This window comes from Helianthus annuus, chromosome 5 (assembly GCF_002127325.2).
Source record: "Helianthus annuus cultivar XRQ/B chromosome 5, HanXRQr2.0-SUNRISE, whole genome shotgun sequence".
Lineage (NCBI taxonomy): Eukaryota > Viridiplantae > Streptophyta > Magnoliopsida > Asterales > Asteraceae > Helianthus > Helianthus annuus.
The window spans coordinates 121,855,117-121,872,258 of NC_035437.2; the positions used below are offsets into that span (position 1 = coordinate 121,855,117).

The window sequence follows — 17,142 nt, forward strand, 5'->3', positions numbered from 1 at the left end:
TTATATCATTTCATCTCATTCGTTTGTCATCGATTTCTTGAACTAATTCAGTTGAACCATTGAATCCTAATTATTGTACAACTCGTATTCACAAAATTTTATATTTTAATTCTGTGTCATCTACCTTAATATTATTTTATTGACTAAAATATGACATAAGTCTAAAAGAAATATCGTAACGCAAATCTCGAGGATGAGATTTAAAACAAGGTAGGGAATATGTAACATTCCTATTTTATATAGGAAGTTTAGGTTTGTTCAAAACCACTATAACTAGTAACTAGTTTATTCTTAATATAAATATTCAACCCAAATAGTTTTAAAACACTATTTTTATATAGTTGGTTGAAATATTATATTAAATTGGCCTGTATATGAGTAACCTTTCTAATAAAATAAAAGTCTATAAAAATTCATATTATTAGACAGGTAGTCTACGGGTAAAGTTGACTATTAAAATATGAAGTTCCTAGACGGGTCTAGTAACCGTATACTAATTAAATTATAAAAATACATTGTACTTGAACCTACTCTATTTTTAATAAAACTTAGACCCAAATGTAGACAAAAATATTCTCATTCTAAAAGACATATTTATTATTTTATAAAAAGTTATATTTTAGAAGTTATACGCACCAAATAAGTAAAGCAGTTAAATTAATATCTAAATAATAAAATAATACTAATGTTAACAAATTTAATTTTTGTTTAAACTATATGTGTGTATGTCGAAGACATGAATCAAAATAAAATATAATAATAATAATAAATAAACTTACGTAAATAAAGAAATAAATAAAGAAATAAATAAATTAAACTAATAACACCTATATTTAAATCTAGAAAACTAGATATGTGTCAGACACAAGTTCGAAATACATGCATGACCACTACATGCCCATTTTGAAAGTTTGTTGAAATGCTTACGTATCTTTTGGATAAAGATCTAAAATTTCATCCAATAAAAAGAAAGCATATGTAAATAATAAAGTACATACGTGTCTTTTAAAGATGACTTTACCTATCTCAAAGTTCAACTATAAAATAGACATTCTACAAACAATTAAAGGATTCAGCCTTCTTTCCATTTTCTACACACACTCTCTCGAAATAATATAGATCCTTATTGTTTTATTTACATTATAAATAATAAGGCTCTGCCCTGTTTTAAGTGTTTTAACTCCTGATCACCGCTACCCTTTCTGATTGATCTGAACCTCATAACATATGTCAGGGCCCTGCCCGACTAAGTTGTTGGGATTCGTTCTCGGGACATCGGGACAAGGTTGAATTAGGGGTATTATACTTAACAGGAGTACATTACATATTTTTAAATAGATCAGAATTTATACCCAAAATTTATACCATGAGTCTTTCTAGTTGAACCCTAAAGTTACAAAGTGGGTCCCTTCTCTTTTATTCTCTTTTTTTTTGTGGTTTACCCAAAACTATTATTTATTATTCTATTTTGTAAACAACTCTCATCAAAAGTCATACTTATTATTTTATTTACCCAATAGGAAACCCTAATTAAGACACCCAAATAATCCTGCACAACTCCTAAAATTTTCAGAACAATCATAATCAGGATCAGGGCCCCTAAAACTCAAGGGGGGTATTCCCTACTTGACGATTATCCTTATATCTCGTTGTCTAAATTGAAAATTCTCGTTCCGTCGACTCAGCAGGCCTAAGTAGGTGACGAAGCAGGCCTAGCCTACTTCGGATTTCCCCGCGACACGCGACAGATCCCGGGGATCCTGTCGCGACACGCGGGCGGTTCCAAATCAGGCTATAAATCCAGGGGCCTGGGACTTGCCCAGTTTGATTGTTTCGACGATAAATTTCAATTCGTACGTTGAGTTATCGTCTGTTTACTACATAAAACACATAGCACAAAACGCTGCCACGACAACAGGGTAATTAACTCAATCACTGCTACGATTCAATGTCCGATCGATTGGAACTATCCGATGAATGTTTAAGTGCTGCTCAAATTGGGTTTATACTTTGTCATTAGTCGTGATTCCGACATGATGTTTGAGTATCGCCGGAACTCTGGCTATACTCTGTCATTCGTTGCGAATCCGCTGGATGTTTAAGTATCGCACTTTGTCATTCGTTGTGAGGGTTTAATCTCGTGAGTTATCGTAAATGTTGTATCAGTTATTTACCTGGTTTGTGTGCATTATTATTAAATTAGGTTATCAGGCTTATCAGTAGACTAAACTCTACCCATACACTTACAATCAAAGTAGATGCTAATTCTCAGAAGAAATTGAATCAGGAAGCTTGTTAATTCAATACTGCATGCTTATAATGTGAGTCATTCTCTTTCTATCAACTGTTTTACAATACTCCAAATTATTTTTCAAAGTTATAATTACAGTGATTAAGTTTATGTAGTCTTCAATTACAGCCGGTATGTGGGGTATTGTGCACATTACTACTGTTTTATCAGATTAGGTGGGCGAGCCTAAATCATGATACCCTGTTAGGTGAACGGACCTAAATAGGGATGTACGTCACTTGTGGGTGAACGGACCCAACAGTGATATGACCACAGTCACCGAAACGAGTCGAGTGAGAAATGCTGTGGGTAGTTGGTTGACATAAAAACATTGTAATCTCTCTTAATACTGTGAATTATAACAAATGTGTCGTTTTAAGTAAACTGAATGAACTCACTCAGTATTTCCCCGCTGACAAAACCTTTTTAAAACGCGTTTCAGGTGATTACAGTAGATTGGAATAAGAGTTGGATACGACACTGAAGGGCTTCAAGAAATAGCTTATTTTATTAATTAAATCAAATTAAGAAATATCATTTTTATTTAAGCTACCTTTGTAAAACATGGGTTTATCCCATCTATTAATAAAACAGGGATTTATCTCATCTATTTAATAAATAAAATCCTGTGTTTTCTAAACTCTGATATTTTTCCTAACTCACGGTCCTGATGAAATTTCCACTGCAATATTTTTCAAAAATAATCACCGGTACCACTGGGCTGCTCACGGCACCCGATTCCGTCCAGGGTGGGTCGGGGGTCGTGACAGAAGGTATGATTCTACCATCATCAGTAGTTAGATTATTCACTTGCATGTAGTTAAAACATCAAAAATTTGGGGAAAATCTAGGGTTCTTGAAGTTCATCCGGATCAAACCTCAAATTTTTGCTTAAATCTGTTAGCATTAGTTTAGATTAGTGTTATGGGAAGTAAATCCACTTGTATTGTTGATATATTTGCTCAATTTCTCACAAAAACCCCAAACCCTTGTTTTTGAACCGAAAAAGATAAAATTGATGGGGTAAACGGTTTGTTTTGGGAAAAACGACACTTGGGGTTTCATTTTCGGGGGAAACCGCACCTACTTGGCCAAAAATTTTCAGATTTTCGGGACCGGGTCGAAAAATGGAATTTTTGAGTAACAGACGCCTGGACACGGGGTCGTGCCCGCTGAGCACGGGGTCGTGTCCAGCCCACTGTTTGCAGTTTTTTCCGAAAATCTCATTGTTTCGTGCTAACTTTTGGTGTATTCTTTCAGATGTCGAAGAAGTTCATAAGATTCAACGCAAATGAGCTCGATATTAGGGCCAGATATGACACACTTCAAACAAGACCCAAAGAATACCCAAGACAAGCATGCACGAACCTCTTAGCCATGGTGAACCAACTTGACCGGTTTAAGAACCTCGTTACCGGCCCACTAAGGGTTGCCCTAACCACTCGACTTCGATCAGTACACGAGTGCACTATGGAGTTCTACAGCACCTTCACTTTCAATTCGAGGTGCGACCCTTTCGACAATAATGTGGTTGCATTTCGGTGTGGTGGAACTAGGTACTCGATCTCTATGGAACAATTCGGGGCAATAGTTGGGCTGTATACGGAGGAGGATTCAGGAAGTGAAGAGAACACTGGAGGAATGCGAGAGTTGGATGAGAACGAACGCCAAGCCGCATGGGCTCAGATTGGTAATGGGTTCTACAATCCGAGCAGCACTAAGAGCACTAAGCTGAGGGATCCGCTTTATCGCTGTATTCATAGGCTCCTCGCTTACTCTCTTAGTCAAAGACATGACAGCAGCGGCGTTGTTGGGTTGAGAGATTTGGTAGTCCTTCACTGCATTCACACCCGAAGACCCCTCGATGTTCCATTTCTCCTACTCTGAAACATGCATCTGAACCGGCTTGCTCATGCACCAACCCCTATTTTCTTCGGGGGATAGGTGTACCGCCTCTTCAAGCACTTCGCGAACATCCCTAGATCTTTTGAGAGGAGCCCATGGTCAGGACGAGTCGATGTACACATTTGTCGCTCCATGAACCTAATCTATGAGGCGGAAGACGGGTCGGTGAGCTTTCAAAGGATGCAAGGCCATGCATGGAACCCGCAAGAGGCGCTAGTCCTTCACGCTCCACCTCCCCAATACCAGTACCAACCCCACGGTGAACCGGGCCCGTCCTCCTCACAAGGAGGCGGTTTTCCTCATTTTCAGAGTTTACATGATCTTTTCCAGGAAAACCTTATGTGCACCAGGAACACCTACAACCTCGCTAACAACACATACCACCGGGTGGGAGCCATTGAAAGAAATATCTCTGATATCCAAGATGACATCGGAAACATCCGGGAGTACATGGCGGGGCATGGGGGAGGAGGTGACGACACTGATGAAGACATGGACTAGGCGGGTGGAGTAGGAGTAGAAGCGGCTGGTTGGTGATCCCACAGGTTAAATTCCCTTTCTATCGAACAATTTCCGGCCTGCGTGCTGAAGTGTTGAACAATTTACTTTTCCTAACTTATTTTTATTTTATGCTTTTGTTTTTATCTTTAACTTGATGGTTTGGATGCTTAACTTGGTAATCTAGGACGTTTGGTATTGTTTGGTGTGGTATTTATTGATAAAACAGGTACATACGAGGCTGAGAGTGCTAAACATTAGTACTACTAAAGCCAGGGCAGGAAAACCGGAGAAAGAAACCTGTTTTTCAACTTTGCAGACTGTCCACACGGGGTCGTGTCCGACCGACACGCCCCCGTGCCCACTTCCAGACCTACTGTTTGTTTAATTTCTGCAGATTTTTGCAGACACGGGGTCGTGCCCAGCCAACACGCCCCCGTGTCCACCTTCTGTAAGTTTTCGTTACTGGCAGTTGAACACGGGGTCGTGTCCATCCAACACGGGGCTGTGTCCAGAGTGCCAGTAACATAAATTTTTGCTTTTAACACCCTTTTACACATTCAATCAACCTAAAAACTTATTTTTGGGACACATTGAGGACAATGTGTAATTTAAGTGTGGGGGGGGGGATGCTAAAACCTTGAATCTTGCAAGCCCTAATAACAAGCCTTACACAAAACTCTATTGGAACCGCTAATCACCCCAAATTTTTTCAAAAATTTTCATTTTTCTTTTTTCTTGTCTAAGTTTAAGTTGGGAATTCATGTTCTAACAAGGTTATATTTTTACAAGTTTACAACCGATAGCGTCGTGATAAAAAGAACCAACATAAGAAAATTATGAAACGGCATGACAAGCTTAGTTAAAATTTGATTATATATACTTGATCACATAAAAACCCTTTCACACAAAGTGAGTTTTGAGCCTTTATCGAGCATACAAATACATATCTTTACACTAAATGCTCATTTTTCGTTTCTTGTGTGAATAGCCGCTTGGTTCGTACGACTCTAGAACTTGCCACGACAATACATTCTCGGTCCTTACCCACTTAAACCCAAGTAAGTAAATGATGGAGGCATTAGAACTAACCATTTTTCTTTCTACACCATTATTTTTCATTTTTTTTACCACCTACCCAAAATCTCCCTAGTTAACCCCTTTGAGCCTAAACCTTTTCATTTCTTAACCCAAAACAAATCACCCTTTTTACCCACCTAAACCTTTTTATTTTAACCCTTTCTTTTAGTAACAACGTTCGGTTTTCTTATGACTTGAAATATATATATATATATATATATATATATATATTGATGAAACCAAATAAACAAACAAGTCCATCAAAAATAAATTTGTTTAAAACAAATGGTTCATCAAAATGAAATAAAAATGTGAAAAATAAAGTCTTTCAAAGAACCGACGTTTGTTACGCTTTTCGCCCTTTTACTAACCACTAACCCAACCACCCACCTTTAGCCCAAGCCTAACCCTTCACCCAAAAAGTCCTCTTGATATTTACAAAGGTATATAGTTAAAAAGGAGGAGGATTGATTACTTGGCAAGCCTATGGTAGGAGTAAGTTCCATGCCGCTCTCGAGTGATTCACTAAAAATACACCTTCGGCTGAGTGTTGAGTGATTCCCCGTGAGGTATGTGAACTTGTATATAAATGAAACTTTAAAAAGGTATGTTATGCCCTAATAAGTAATTTTTCTTACGAAACGTTTTTAATAAATCATGACGAATAGGATTGTAAATAAATAAAAATAAAACCTAAATAAAGAATCTTGGAAATCCCGACACTCTATGACAAGCCCAAAAACCTTCTCTTCTACCCATTCCATTTGGGTGTGTAAGCCACATAATAAAGAGTTTTGCTTGAGGACAAGCAAAGATTCAAGTGTGGGGGTATTTGATGTGTGTAAAATGCAACATATAAATTACATTAATTGTGGCATAAAACTAACCCTTTTTAGTACTAATGTTGGAAAAAGTGTGCTTTTGTCTTCCTTTTGTATTTTCAGGAATAAATGAGCTCAAATGAACAAAAGAAGCAAAAAGACAGCTAAATCAAACATAAATACGAGAAAAGGAACAAAAGTGGCATGCCCGATCTCCCGACAGCATCTTCCCAAGCAAAACAAAGAAGACAGAAAACTGAACACGCCCCGTGCTCAGTGAGCACGGGGCCGTGCCCAAGTGTCAGCAGAAAAGACAAACTCATAGAAGCTTCTGTTGCCCACCACGGGGCCGTGCCCAGCGGACACGGGGGCGTGGTCAACTTCTTGCAGGCGCATTTATTGAAATTGCGAATTGCAATTAATGAAGAGAGAGAGTTAGATGAACACGGGGCCGTGCCCAGCGGACACGGGGTCATGCCCGAGCTTCTGTTCAGCCTATAAATAGGAGTGTTTGGAGCTCTTGCAACTCATCCCTTGGCACACCACCTCTCTCACACTTCACCCACCACCCACCACCATCACAACACCATCATCCACCACCATCATCCATTGTCCATCATAGAGTGTGTGAGTCGTCTCGGGATCCAAGATTGATCGTAAGAGTTCTTGACAATCAAAGGCCATGTTTGCCTAAGTCTCTTACATCACTTGGTGAAGACAAGTGTTTAGTGTAATACTTTTTATTTTTAATCTTTTGCACTTTTTAATTGGTTTTGTATTAATGACTTTAATTACTAGTTTCTTATGTTGAAGGTGATTCTTCCTTATCGTTTGTCCGTGGTGTCTTGGCATTATTTTACTGTCTATATAAAATAAAAGATTTTCACCATTCATATCTCCACGGTCTATATGGAGGTATGTTGGCTGCCTGGTCGGGGGTTAAGAGAACGGTTTGGTAAGAGTCTTGCCATTGTTCAGTGTATAGATCCTGCAAAGGACCTGGGTCAAATTTAGTAGGACCTCCTTCAATACCCAAAGGTATTGGATGGTGGGGGTCCAAACTCTTTGACCCCCTCATAAGTTAAACTACTATTAAAACTTTAACCCGGCTACTTAGGACTGTATCCCTGCTGACTCAGACTACTTAGCCGAGGGTAACGTCGCCTTCAAAAGAGAGGCCTACCACATTATGCATTAACAACTTAATTAATTATCTTTCAATAATCCGACCCTTTAGGATTGTATCCTTGCTGACTCAAACTACTGGGTTGAGGGTAACGTCGCCTTCAAAAGAGGGGCCTACTACAATAACTAAGATAATCTCTTAAACAAGTGCAAAAGTGCGAAAATAATCAAAGGTTACACTACACACGAGTCGGATCCAAGTGATTCATCTTGTCTATCTGTTTTATTTTTATTTTATTTTCAACATTTCAGTTAGTTTTATTTTCTTAGTTTAAAAAACCTTTTTCTAACATTTTGATTGATTAGACGTTGAGGATAAACCGGTACTAAAAGCTCTTGTGTCCTTGGACGACCTCGGTATCTTACCAACACTATACTACATCCACGATGGGTGCACTTGCCCATATGTGTGTTTAGTGTTAGTAAATATCGTGTTTTATAAATTTAAAACTTGGCTAAAAAGTGTAAAAAGGGCTTTAAATATATACCTAAATTATATTACACCTAACGCACATTAAGGATTGTCCCCCCAATTATTTTGCCTAAATATTTATACAATATATAAATTGGGTCCTGTGAGTTTCCGCCCTCTCGGAACTTTTGGTCAAGCTCCGCCACTGTGTGACACACTAATAAACTTCTTTTTTATAACTTTTAGAGTAAAGTACACGGATGGTCCCTGTGGTTTACCAAAATTTTGGACTTGGTCCCTAGATTTCCAAAAGTATACAGATGATCCTTGTGGTTTGCACTTTGTAACGAATTTAGTCCCCAACTTTTTCTAAAAGTACATAGATGGTCCCTGTGCTTTGCACTTTGTAATATATTTAGTCCCTATCTTGGACATGCAAAAACCGTTATATTTGTTTGTTAGGGACTAATGTGTTACAAAGTGCAAACCACAAGGACCATACGTGTACTTTTAGAAAGTTAGGGTCCAAATCCAAAATTTTGTTAACTACAGGGACCCTCCGTGTATTTTACTCTAACTTTTAAGATATAATGTTTTATAAATTTCTTAACAAACCGTTGCAACATACTTTTTTTTATCTTCGTTTCCTTATAGGTTTCATTTAAACCGAGTTCTATGTGATAATGCACAAGTTAGCAAAACACAAATGCATAAGTCGTTAAAATGATATTTTTTGTCTTTCTTTCTTATACCTACATTTTTACTTTTTATGGACGTGTTTTTATTCTTGCTATTTGTTGTCTTTCTTTCTTATACCTACATTTTTATTTTTTATGGATACGTTTTTCTTCTTATTTGTCGGAAATAGACCCCTACAGGCAATGAAGAACTCGCCAACGATGAAGTCTTCATCGCCAACGTTGAAGAAATGAACAACAAATAAACAAGAAACAACAAATTAAACAGAAAATAATAAATTATGTTTTTAAAAAACAAATAAAAATATAATACTTAAAGTAAATTGTAATATTTTTAGTTTTTTTTCTTACATTTAAAATTTTAAAATATATAGCATAAAGTCAGTAATACTTACTTTTAGTAATTAAGGTTGTTGTAACTTATTTAGTTATTTAAAAAAAACAAAACACAAAAAAATTAATGGATTTATATTCTGTAAGTAGTTTTTTTAAACATGGTAATAATGCCTGGTTATACCTAAACCTGAACCTAATTACACACTATCCATATACATAGAGTATGGTTTTTCTCTTCAATACCAATACATGATCATACGCGAACCTGGTTCTATATCGTAACTAGAGATGGGCAAAAAAAACCATTTTTGGACTCGATCTGGCGGACCTGACTTGGAACCGGTTCCAGGTCCTACTCGGTGACATTAATACCCAGTTCAGACCCAATACTACCTAATAGTTCCTACCTGGTTCTCCACATTTTTTTTCAAAAATCGGTTCCTACCCAGTTCCAAACCCTACCCAAAAATACCTAAGCAGGAGCCGGTTATGACCGTTGAAATCGTTAAAACACATTGAAACCGATTCCAGGCGTTGTAACGACTATATAGCCGTTTTCAACCATTTTATGACCCTTAGAGTCGGTTCTTGCCCCTCATCCAAATGAGAATAAATAATTGTGGGATGTATTTGCTGATTACCTAACTCGAGAACGCATAAATGAACAAAAAAAAAAAAAAAACACAAAAAATACAATCGGTTTACTCTCATTCTACACTTTCTAGCTTTTACACTTTCTTCTACACTTGTTATGGCATCCAAATCAACATCATCCGTTGATGTCGGTTCTTCCTCCGCACCGTTGGTTATTGGGGTTCTTCCGCATAATTGGAACAAGGAATATTGGTGCAATTGGGATTTGGTGGAGATTAGTGATAGGTCTACAAAGACTCGTTGCAGGTTTTGTGGCACTTTGTTAAAAATGATTTAAACTCTACTTCGAATAAGCATATTCAAATAAAATTTTACAAGGCGTTAAAAAGAAACCCCAAATGCCGAACAAACCGAATAGGGTGGTGATGGTACTATATTTCGTTACGACCCTGTTGCTATTGGGGATGGAATGTGAAGTTGGTGATTCAAGAAGCTTTGTTGTTCAACCACTTCGACAACCCTCGGTTAACAACCATGATTCAAGAGACACTTCAACCTCGTTACATTCACATAAGTTGTTATACACTTAGACGTCATTCTATAAAGTTGTGGAATGAAGCAAAAAATGATTTAGTTGTATTTTTTTTTTGATAATTTAAACACCGGTGTGAACTTAACTAGTGATGTTTGGTTGGCTCCATATGGTTTCCTTGAATCATACATTTGTGACACTGCCAATTGGATAGATCCCAATTCACGGCAGATGATAAAACGTACAATTTCATTAGAAAGTTTTCTGTCTCCACATAAACGAATGTTTTTACCTTTTTTGGTCGGGCAATGTCTAAAGATATGCTTTTTGAGAGTTGAGTTCGCCATGACTTTGAGGAATTTTCCATAATACTTGCAATGAGCCATCTCGGTGTTGTCCAACATAAGTTGTAGTGGGACCAAATCTCAGGATTTCTTTTAGTTTCAAGTACCAAAACAACTACTTAATTGTTTGCCATCGTTGGTGATACTTGAAGCTTGAGAGGTTTGAGCGGTTTTGCGTTTTGAAGAGTGTTTGGAGGTTAAGGAAGTGGTGTAACCAAACCTTCAATACCTATTTATACCCAACTGGGAGGGTTAAAATGGTATAAAACACGATTTCAAATGGTCAAAATCTCTTTTAAAAAATGTTTGGTCGTACGCGGTTTTCAGGTAGGACCCGTACCCGACCCTCACCGGTTATATCAGGTACCCATCTATACATCTAGAACCCGAGTCCAGTTTCTACCCAGTTTCTTGAAAAATCCGGTTCCGTTTTTACTCGATTGAGTCTTACCCGATTCCTACCTAGGTCCGGTTGCAGTCCAATTAGAGGTGCACAAACCGAGTTTTTTTTAATACCCGGGTTTAGGTATATACTCGGGTACGGGTATGACTGAGTTTTGACTTTTCGGGTATTGGTCATACCCGGGTCGGGTTCGGGTCCGGGTTTTGGCCAGAAAATCTATACCCTATCTCCGGGTCTGGGTCGGGTTCGGGTATGGTTCGGGTATTGATCGGGTATGGTTCGGGTTCGGGTATAGATCGGGTTTTTCGATTCATTTTTTTGGCATACAACATAGAAACATAATGAAACTTTTATATTTACATATTGTATGCCTTGAAATTTGCCCAAAAAAGCCTCACACAAGCTCTAACGTTCAAAAAAAATTGTTGTACACAACGAATCCAGGTATTACGAAAACCCAGGTATGGGTTTTATGGAAAACCGAGTATGCTGAAAACCCGGGTACTAAAAAACCTAAGTTTGTGTTCGGGTATTGAACAAAATATGTATACCCGGTCCCTACCCTACGGGTAAGGTAGGGTTCGGGTTTAAAAAAACTGGTTTTTCTAATACACGGATTCGGGTTCGGGTTTTTTGTGCACCTGTCCAATACCTGACTTGTGCATCTCTACGGCCCGGCCAAAATTCTTATACAAGTCCAGTTTCAGCCCAACCAAAACACTTTTGGGCCATTTCAGCCCATCTCCAATCTTCCGCTTCCGAACCTAGGCTGCTGGCCTCCCTCCCGTCTGGTACACCCTTCACCTGAGCTCGGCTGACCTACAAACGAAAACACCCGATGCATTTCACACACACAGATCGCCGGAATCTCCGGCTCAATCGTCAACATGTGTTGTTTCCGATTCTAGACTAAAGGTACGCAATATTCTTTGCGTTTTTTCAATGCCCTTTTAGCCGATTAGATCAGGAACAATGCGATTAAGGCTGTTCAATCAATCCCCAAGAACATCTTTTTCCTGTTTTTTCCCCTTCTCTAACGTTTCTAGATATTCATCGGTATCAAAATCTGGTCAAATGGGAGGACTTTTGCCACTTTGGTTTGTAAAAGTTGTATGCACACTACATGTTCGACGAAAATCCTCACTGAAAGAAGCTCATGTTTTGGATTATTTTCGCAGGAATTTGAGCTCTGATATTGCTTTTAGTGTTATTAAACACATGATTAGTAATTTGAATAAGCCCAAATTGGGTTATAGTTTTTTGGAGTATAGTAAAAATGTGTTGAATCTTGTTCATTCTGTTGAGACATATAGTTTTGTTTTGAGGTCGTTTTGTCAGGCGGGTGTTCATGATTTGGTTAAATTGGTAATTGGTTTAATGAGGAGTGATGGGTTGGTTCCGGATAGTTCGGTTTTAGGGTTTGTAGTTATATCATTTGTGAATGCTGGTGAATTTGAAGTAGCCAGAGAATTGGTTATCGATCATTCTCGAAACAGTGTAGAAGACTGTTTGGTTCTTAGTTGTTTTGTGGTTAACAAACTTTTGAGGTCATTGGTGAAGAGTAATCGAGTAGATGACGCGGTTGATTTATTCGAAAACGTTATTTTAGGATCACAATGTTTTTCTTCTGATGCTTATACGTTTAACATAGTCCTCTCCGGTCTGTGCAAGACTAAGGAGGTCGAAAAGGCGTTCGGGCTTTTCAATACTATGATCATGTTTGGTTATGAGCCTGATTCTGTCACCTATAATACTCTTCTAAACGGATTTTGTCGTGCTGGCGATGTTGATAAAGCACACGAGTTGTTAAAAGAAGTGCGGTCACCAGATGTTGTGAGTTTTACTTCGGTTATATCAGGGTACTGCAAGCTAGGTAAAATGGAAGACGCGTTGGTCTTATTTGATAATATGATGGGCCGTGGAATAAGACCAAACACTATTACGTTTAACATCATAATCGATGGTTTTGGGAAGATCGGGAATATGGTTTCCGTGCTAAGTATGTATGAGAAAATGGTTAATCTCGGTTGTACTCCGGATGTTATCACATTCACGTCAATCATTGACGGTCATTGTCGAGTAGGTGAAGTGCACGAGGGGTTAAAGATTTGGGATGAAATGAATAGAAGAAATTTGTATCCTAACGTATACACGTTTTCCGTATTAATTCATAGTTTATGTAAAGAAAGTAGATTAAACGAGGCACGTGACCTTTTACGACAGTTGAAAAAAAGGGGTGATATTGTTGCTAAAGCATTTGTTTACAACCCTGTAATTGACGGGTTTTGCAAAGCGGGCAATGTGGACGAGGCTAATACGATCGTTAAAGAAATGGAAGAAAAAAGATGCAAACTCGATAAGATAACGTTTACTATTTTAATAATCGGGCATTGTATGAAAGGGCGAATGGTTGAAGCAATAAGTCTTTTTGACAAGATGCTAATACTTGGTTGTGTTCCTGATTTGGTTACTGTAAATTCGTTGGCGTCACGCCTTTTAAAGGCTGGCATGCCGAAAGAAGCTTTTGAAATAAGGAAAGCTGCGTCGGGTGTGCGGGTTCCACAAACGGATGTTTCGTATAGTAAAAATGCTGACATTCCTGTGGCTGTATAGCTATGTGGCGATTGGACATAGCTTGGTTTTAAAATGCGCATATCGCGCGCACATCACATGTTGCGGTAATGAGACCGCATTGCTACAGTTGGTGCGCGCATCGCATGATGCGCAGGTGATGCGGTCTGATAGGGCGCCTTATGTGGTTAACCAATATTTGAACAAATTAGACCGTCAATAGCAATGGGACAGAGCAGATCATCGGTGCCTGGAAAAGAGCGGGTGCTTATATCAGGTGCCTTATGTGAACTATTCTTAAATCTAGTTATGGCATTAGAATTCCGTAACGTTTTAGAAGATAATTAGTTGATAAGTTGTTATGTTGACATATTATTTGTTCACATCCAGTATCTTGCATTAAAGTATACTTGTTTATTATTTTTCGGACAACAAATACTTATATGATATACACAAGAATATACATCGTAATCAATTGAAGTACACATTTTTACCATTCTATCTTCATTTGTTTCTTTACATGCGATATTTTTGTTACTATGCATGATAAGAATCGTAAAAACTTTTCATAATCATCTTAGCTACTTATCCTAGTGTGTGCAACAGTTGCTTGCAGTGGGTTCAACTTTTATTTGGAAATAATAGAAACATTGTCGATACTGTCTCAGTGATGAAGTCAAATAGGACATGGTGGATGCTGTTAGCAACATCAATAATAGGCATTTATCCGGATATTTTTCAATATTGTTGAGCTTTCAAGGGTGGGTTGCTTTATCTTTATTTTTATTCTATTTTTAATTTTTGAAGGAAAATAAAGAAACGTATGGCAACACATACAATAGTAATAGCAAAATAGCAACATAACTTTTTACCTATATAACATTTTAAATATTACATAAGTTGTATCATTACATTCTTGGTATAAAATGATTTACATGGCTTTATGCACATAATACATGTATGTGTGCTGGCCGAATTTCAACCCATTTGACCTATTTCTTTATGGCTATTTTTTTATTTTATTTTATCCCTAGTTAATGAGCAAATGGATAAATAAGTGTATACCAATCACCAATCGGTAACAGGATTTTTGTTAGGGATTCGACATTAGTGATATCAGAGAGCCTCTCGTGTATTCTGAAGCGAAGCGAGTATTTTCAAGGATGCTGTATTACCAAATTCCAAGTGAGTTTAGTTATTTTCTTGAAATTCATATGAAATGAATTCATATCAGTTTATAGTCCAGAATTCGGATGGTAATTTTGGAAGGGTGTTTGCAGTGAGAAAGAGAAGCTGAAAAAGCTTGTCGACGTTATGAATGATTGCCACCATAGTTGCAGCATTCTAGGTGAGTGCAGGTATCTACTATACACACACACATACACGCATACACATGTTTGTGTATGTATATATATAGGGTGTTCAACGAATCAAATATCAAATTGAATTATTCGAATTCTGATATTTTGAATTCGATTCGAATTTGCATCCAATTTAAAAAAAGATTCGAGTTCGAAATTCTAATTTGGTTTGAATTTGAGTTTCGGCAAAAAAACAATTTATTTTAATCATAGTTGTCAATAGCGATCGTAGTGATTGCTATAGCGCGCTAAGTAGCGTATAGGTCTAGTGTCGCTATTAGGGTTGTTGCGATGGATAGCGAGAAACGAGAATAGCGACACTTAATTTTCTTTTTGTTTTTTTTTAAATATAAATCGCAATTAAATATAGCTATAAAATAGCTTGATTTTAGGTTTTTGTTAAATATACATGTAAAATAGCATATATACCAGGGTATTATGATATATTATACATATAAAATATTTTAATTTTTTTCTTCTAGTGTATCGCTATTTATAAAATAGCCGCCCGCTATTTATCGCTATTCGCTATGTAGCATATAGGTACCTTATCGCTATTTGTCGCTATTCGCCATTAACAACTATGATTTTAATTCTATCTTCAAAACTCTTACAAGCTTGAATAATTTTAACATGGGAAAATACTAGTCTAGAATACAAATAAACCATCAAAATATTAAATCACCAACATCATAATTGTAACATCCAAAATACAAATTTAAGCTAGCCAAACGATAAAGAATTTAAAATAAAATGGCAGGAGCCAACATTTAAAACATTCAAAGGGGCAACATCCAAATTTTGAAGTGACCAAATGTTATAACTTAGAAGCTTTTTTTTGTTTTAATTATTTATTTAGTTTTTTTTGTGTGTGTATATGCATGTATACATGTACATTATGTAAAAAAAATTATATGCGTAATTCTAATTCGAATTTTGAATCGAATCAAATTGAAAACTACAAATTTGAAATTCGATTTGAATTTGTGATTGAATCGATTCGAATCAAATTTCGAGATTTTCAAATCCAATTCGAATACTGAACACCCCTATAAAGTTTGTTGTTCATGCTATAATTGATGGATTGAAATTCTTGTTTTTATCAGGAGCAAATCCTATGTTGTCAAAAGCGAGCTAGGCGCGCGCCTAGGCGCTCAGGTGCAACTAAACCGCCTGGTGGAAAGCTAGGCGCAAATCTGTGTCTTTTTTTCAAAAAACGCACTCAGGCGCTCGCCTGGAGCTGGGCGCATGCGCAAATCTATCAATCTAGGATTGATGGTGGGATGATCAACAAGAGTGATTGGTCTCGTTTTCAAAATTCAGGAAGAAATTGGCCTCTTCGATAAAGTCAGCTTTAACCAGTCCATCGTTGAAGCACCCACCATGAGGGGTGATTAAAATTGCCATGGATACAAAGGGCTTGCATCCTACGGTATCATGTGTGTGGTATGGGTGTTTCTTACTTTCTTTCCAAGTGGTTGAGGTCGTCTCATGGTGGACATTGGTGCAGTTTTAGGAGTAGGTTTAAAGGGTATGTGAGTAGTCGTTTTATTATAAATTGCCATGGATGAGATGGGAACAAGTCATCAATTCTAAGGCTGCTGCTGGCTTGGGAATAAATATTTTGTCAGATAATTTTTTTTTGTTAATTGTTGGAAATATTATTTAAATTAAAGTTGCATTTATTTGTTATTTTGAATTAAAAAATAGAGAGTGATAAGAAGATTGGTTTGACAGTTTCACATGGCTATCAAAAATTGGTGGGTTAAGGAAAGCGAGCTAGTTTAAGTTCGATAACTCAGATAAGTGAAGCTCACTTTGGGCTTTTAGCTAATCTAAGTTAAATTCAATTCGAACTTTTAGTGGGCGATCTCGAATAGCTCATAGATAGTTTGGCTCATTTATACCAATAGAGAAAGAGAGAGAAGATGGGTTTCATTTAAACGAGTTGATCTTAAACATAGCTCGACTTGTGTAGAGTTCTATTTCTGAAGCTTGAGCTTGCCTTGTTAGTGGTTTTTCAAGTTTGAGCTCGGCTCGTTTACCATTTATTGGTTATTTCATACACACACACAAAACATGTTTGGCTAAAAATGGTCAAAACAGTGAAAA

At 37.2% G+C, this 17,142-nt stretch overlaps 1 protein-coding gene across 7 annotated transcripts; it reads left to right on the top strand.

Moving 5' to 3' along the window:
- Positions 1-11,830: 11,830 nt before the first annotated feature.
- Positions 11,831-16,737, top strand: LOC110940985 (pentatricopeptide repeat-containing protein At2g06000). 7 transcript variants are annotated; one of them, XM_022182562.2, is made up of 5 exons: positions 11,831-13,946; positions 14,338-14,430; positions 14,755-14,854; positions 14,950-15,017; positions 16,137-16,737. In XM_022182562.2, exon 1 carries the CDS (start codon positions 12,071-12,073, stop codon positions 13,709-13,711), a length of 1,641 nt encoding a protein of 546 aa, XP_022038254.1. In that variant the 5' UTR covers positions 11,831-12,070; the 3' UTR covers positions 13,712-13,946; positions 14,338-14,430; positions 14,755-14,854; positions 14,950-15,017; positions 16,137-16,737. The 7 variants fall into 7 exon arrangements, with proteins under 7 accessions (XP_022038254.1, XP_022038256.1, XP_035846064.1 ...); XM_022182564.2 differs by having other exon boundaries at positions 14,767-14,854; XM_035990171.1 differs by lacking the exon at positions 14,338-14,430 and having other exon boundaries at positions 14,704-14,854.
- The last annotated feature ends 405 nt before the right edge of the window (positions 16,738-17,142 follow it).

Excerpts from the sequence above, each read along its gene's own strand:
- LOC110940985 (XM_022182562.2), top strand. The coding sequence starts at position 12,071 with ATGCGATTAAGGCTGTTCAATCAATCCCCAAGAACATCTTTTTCCTGT.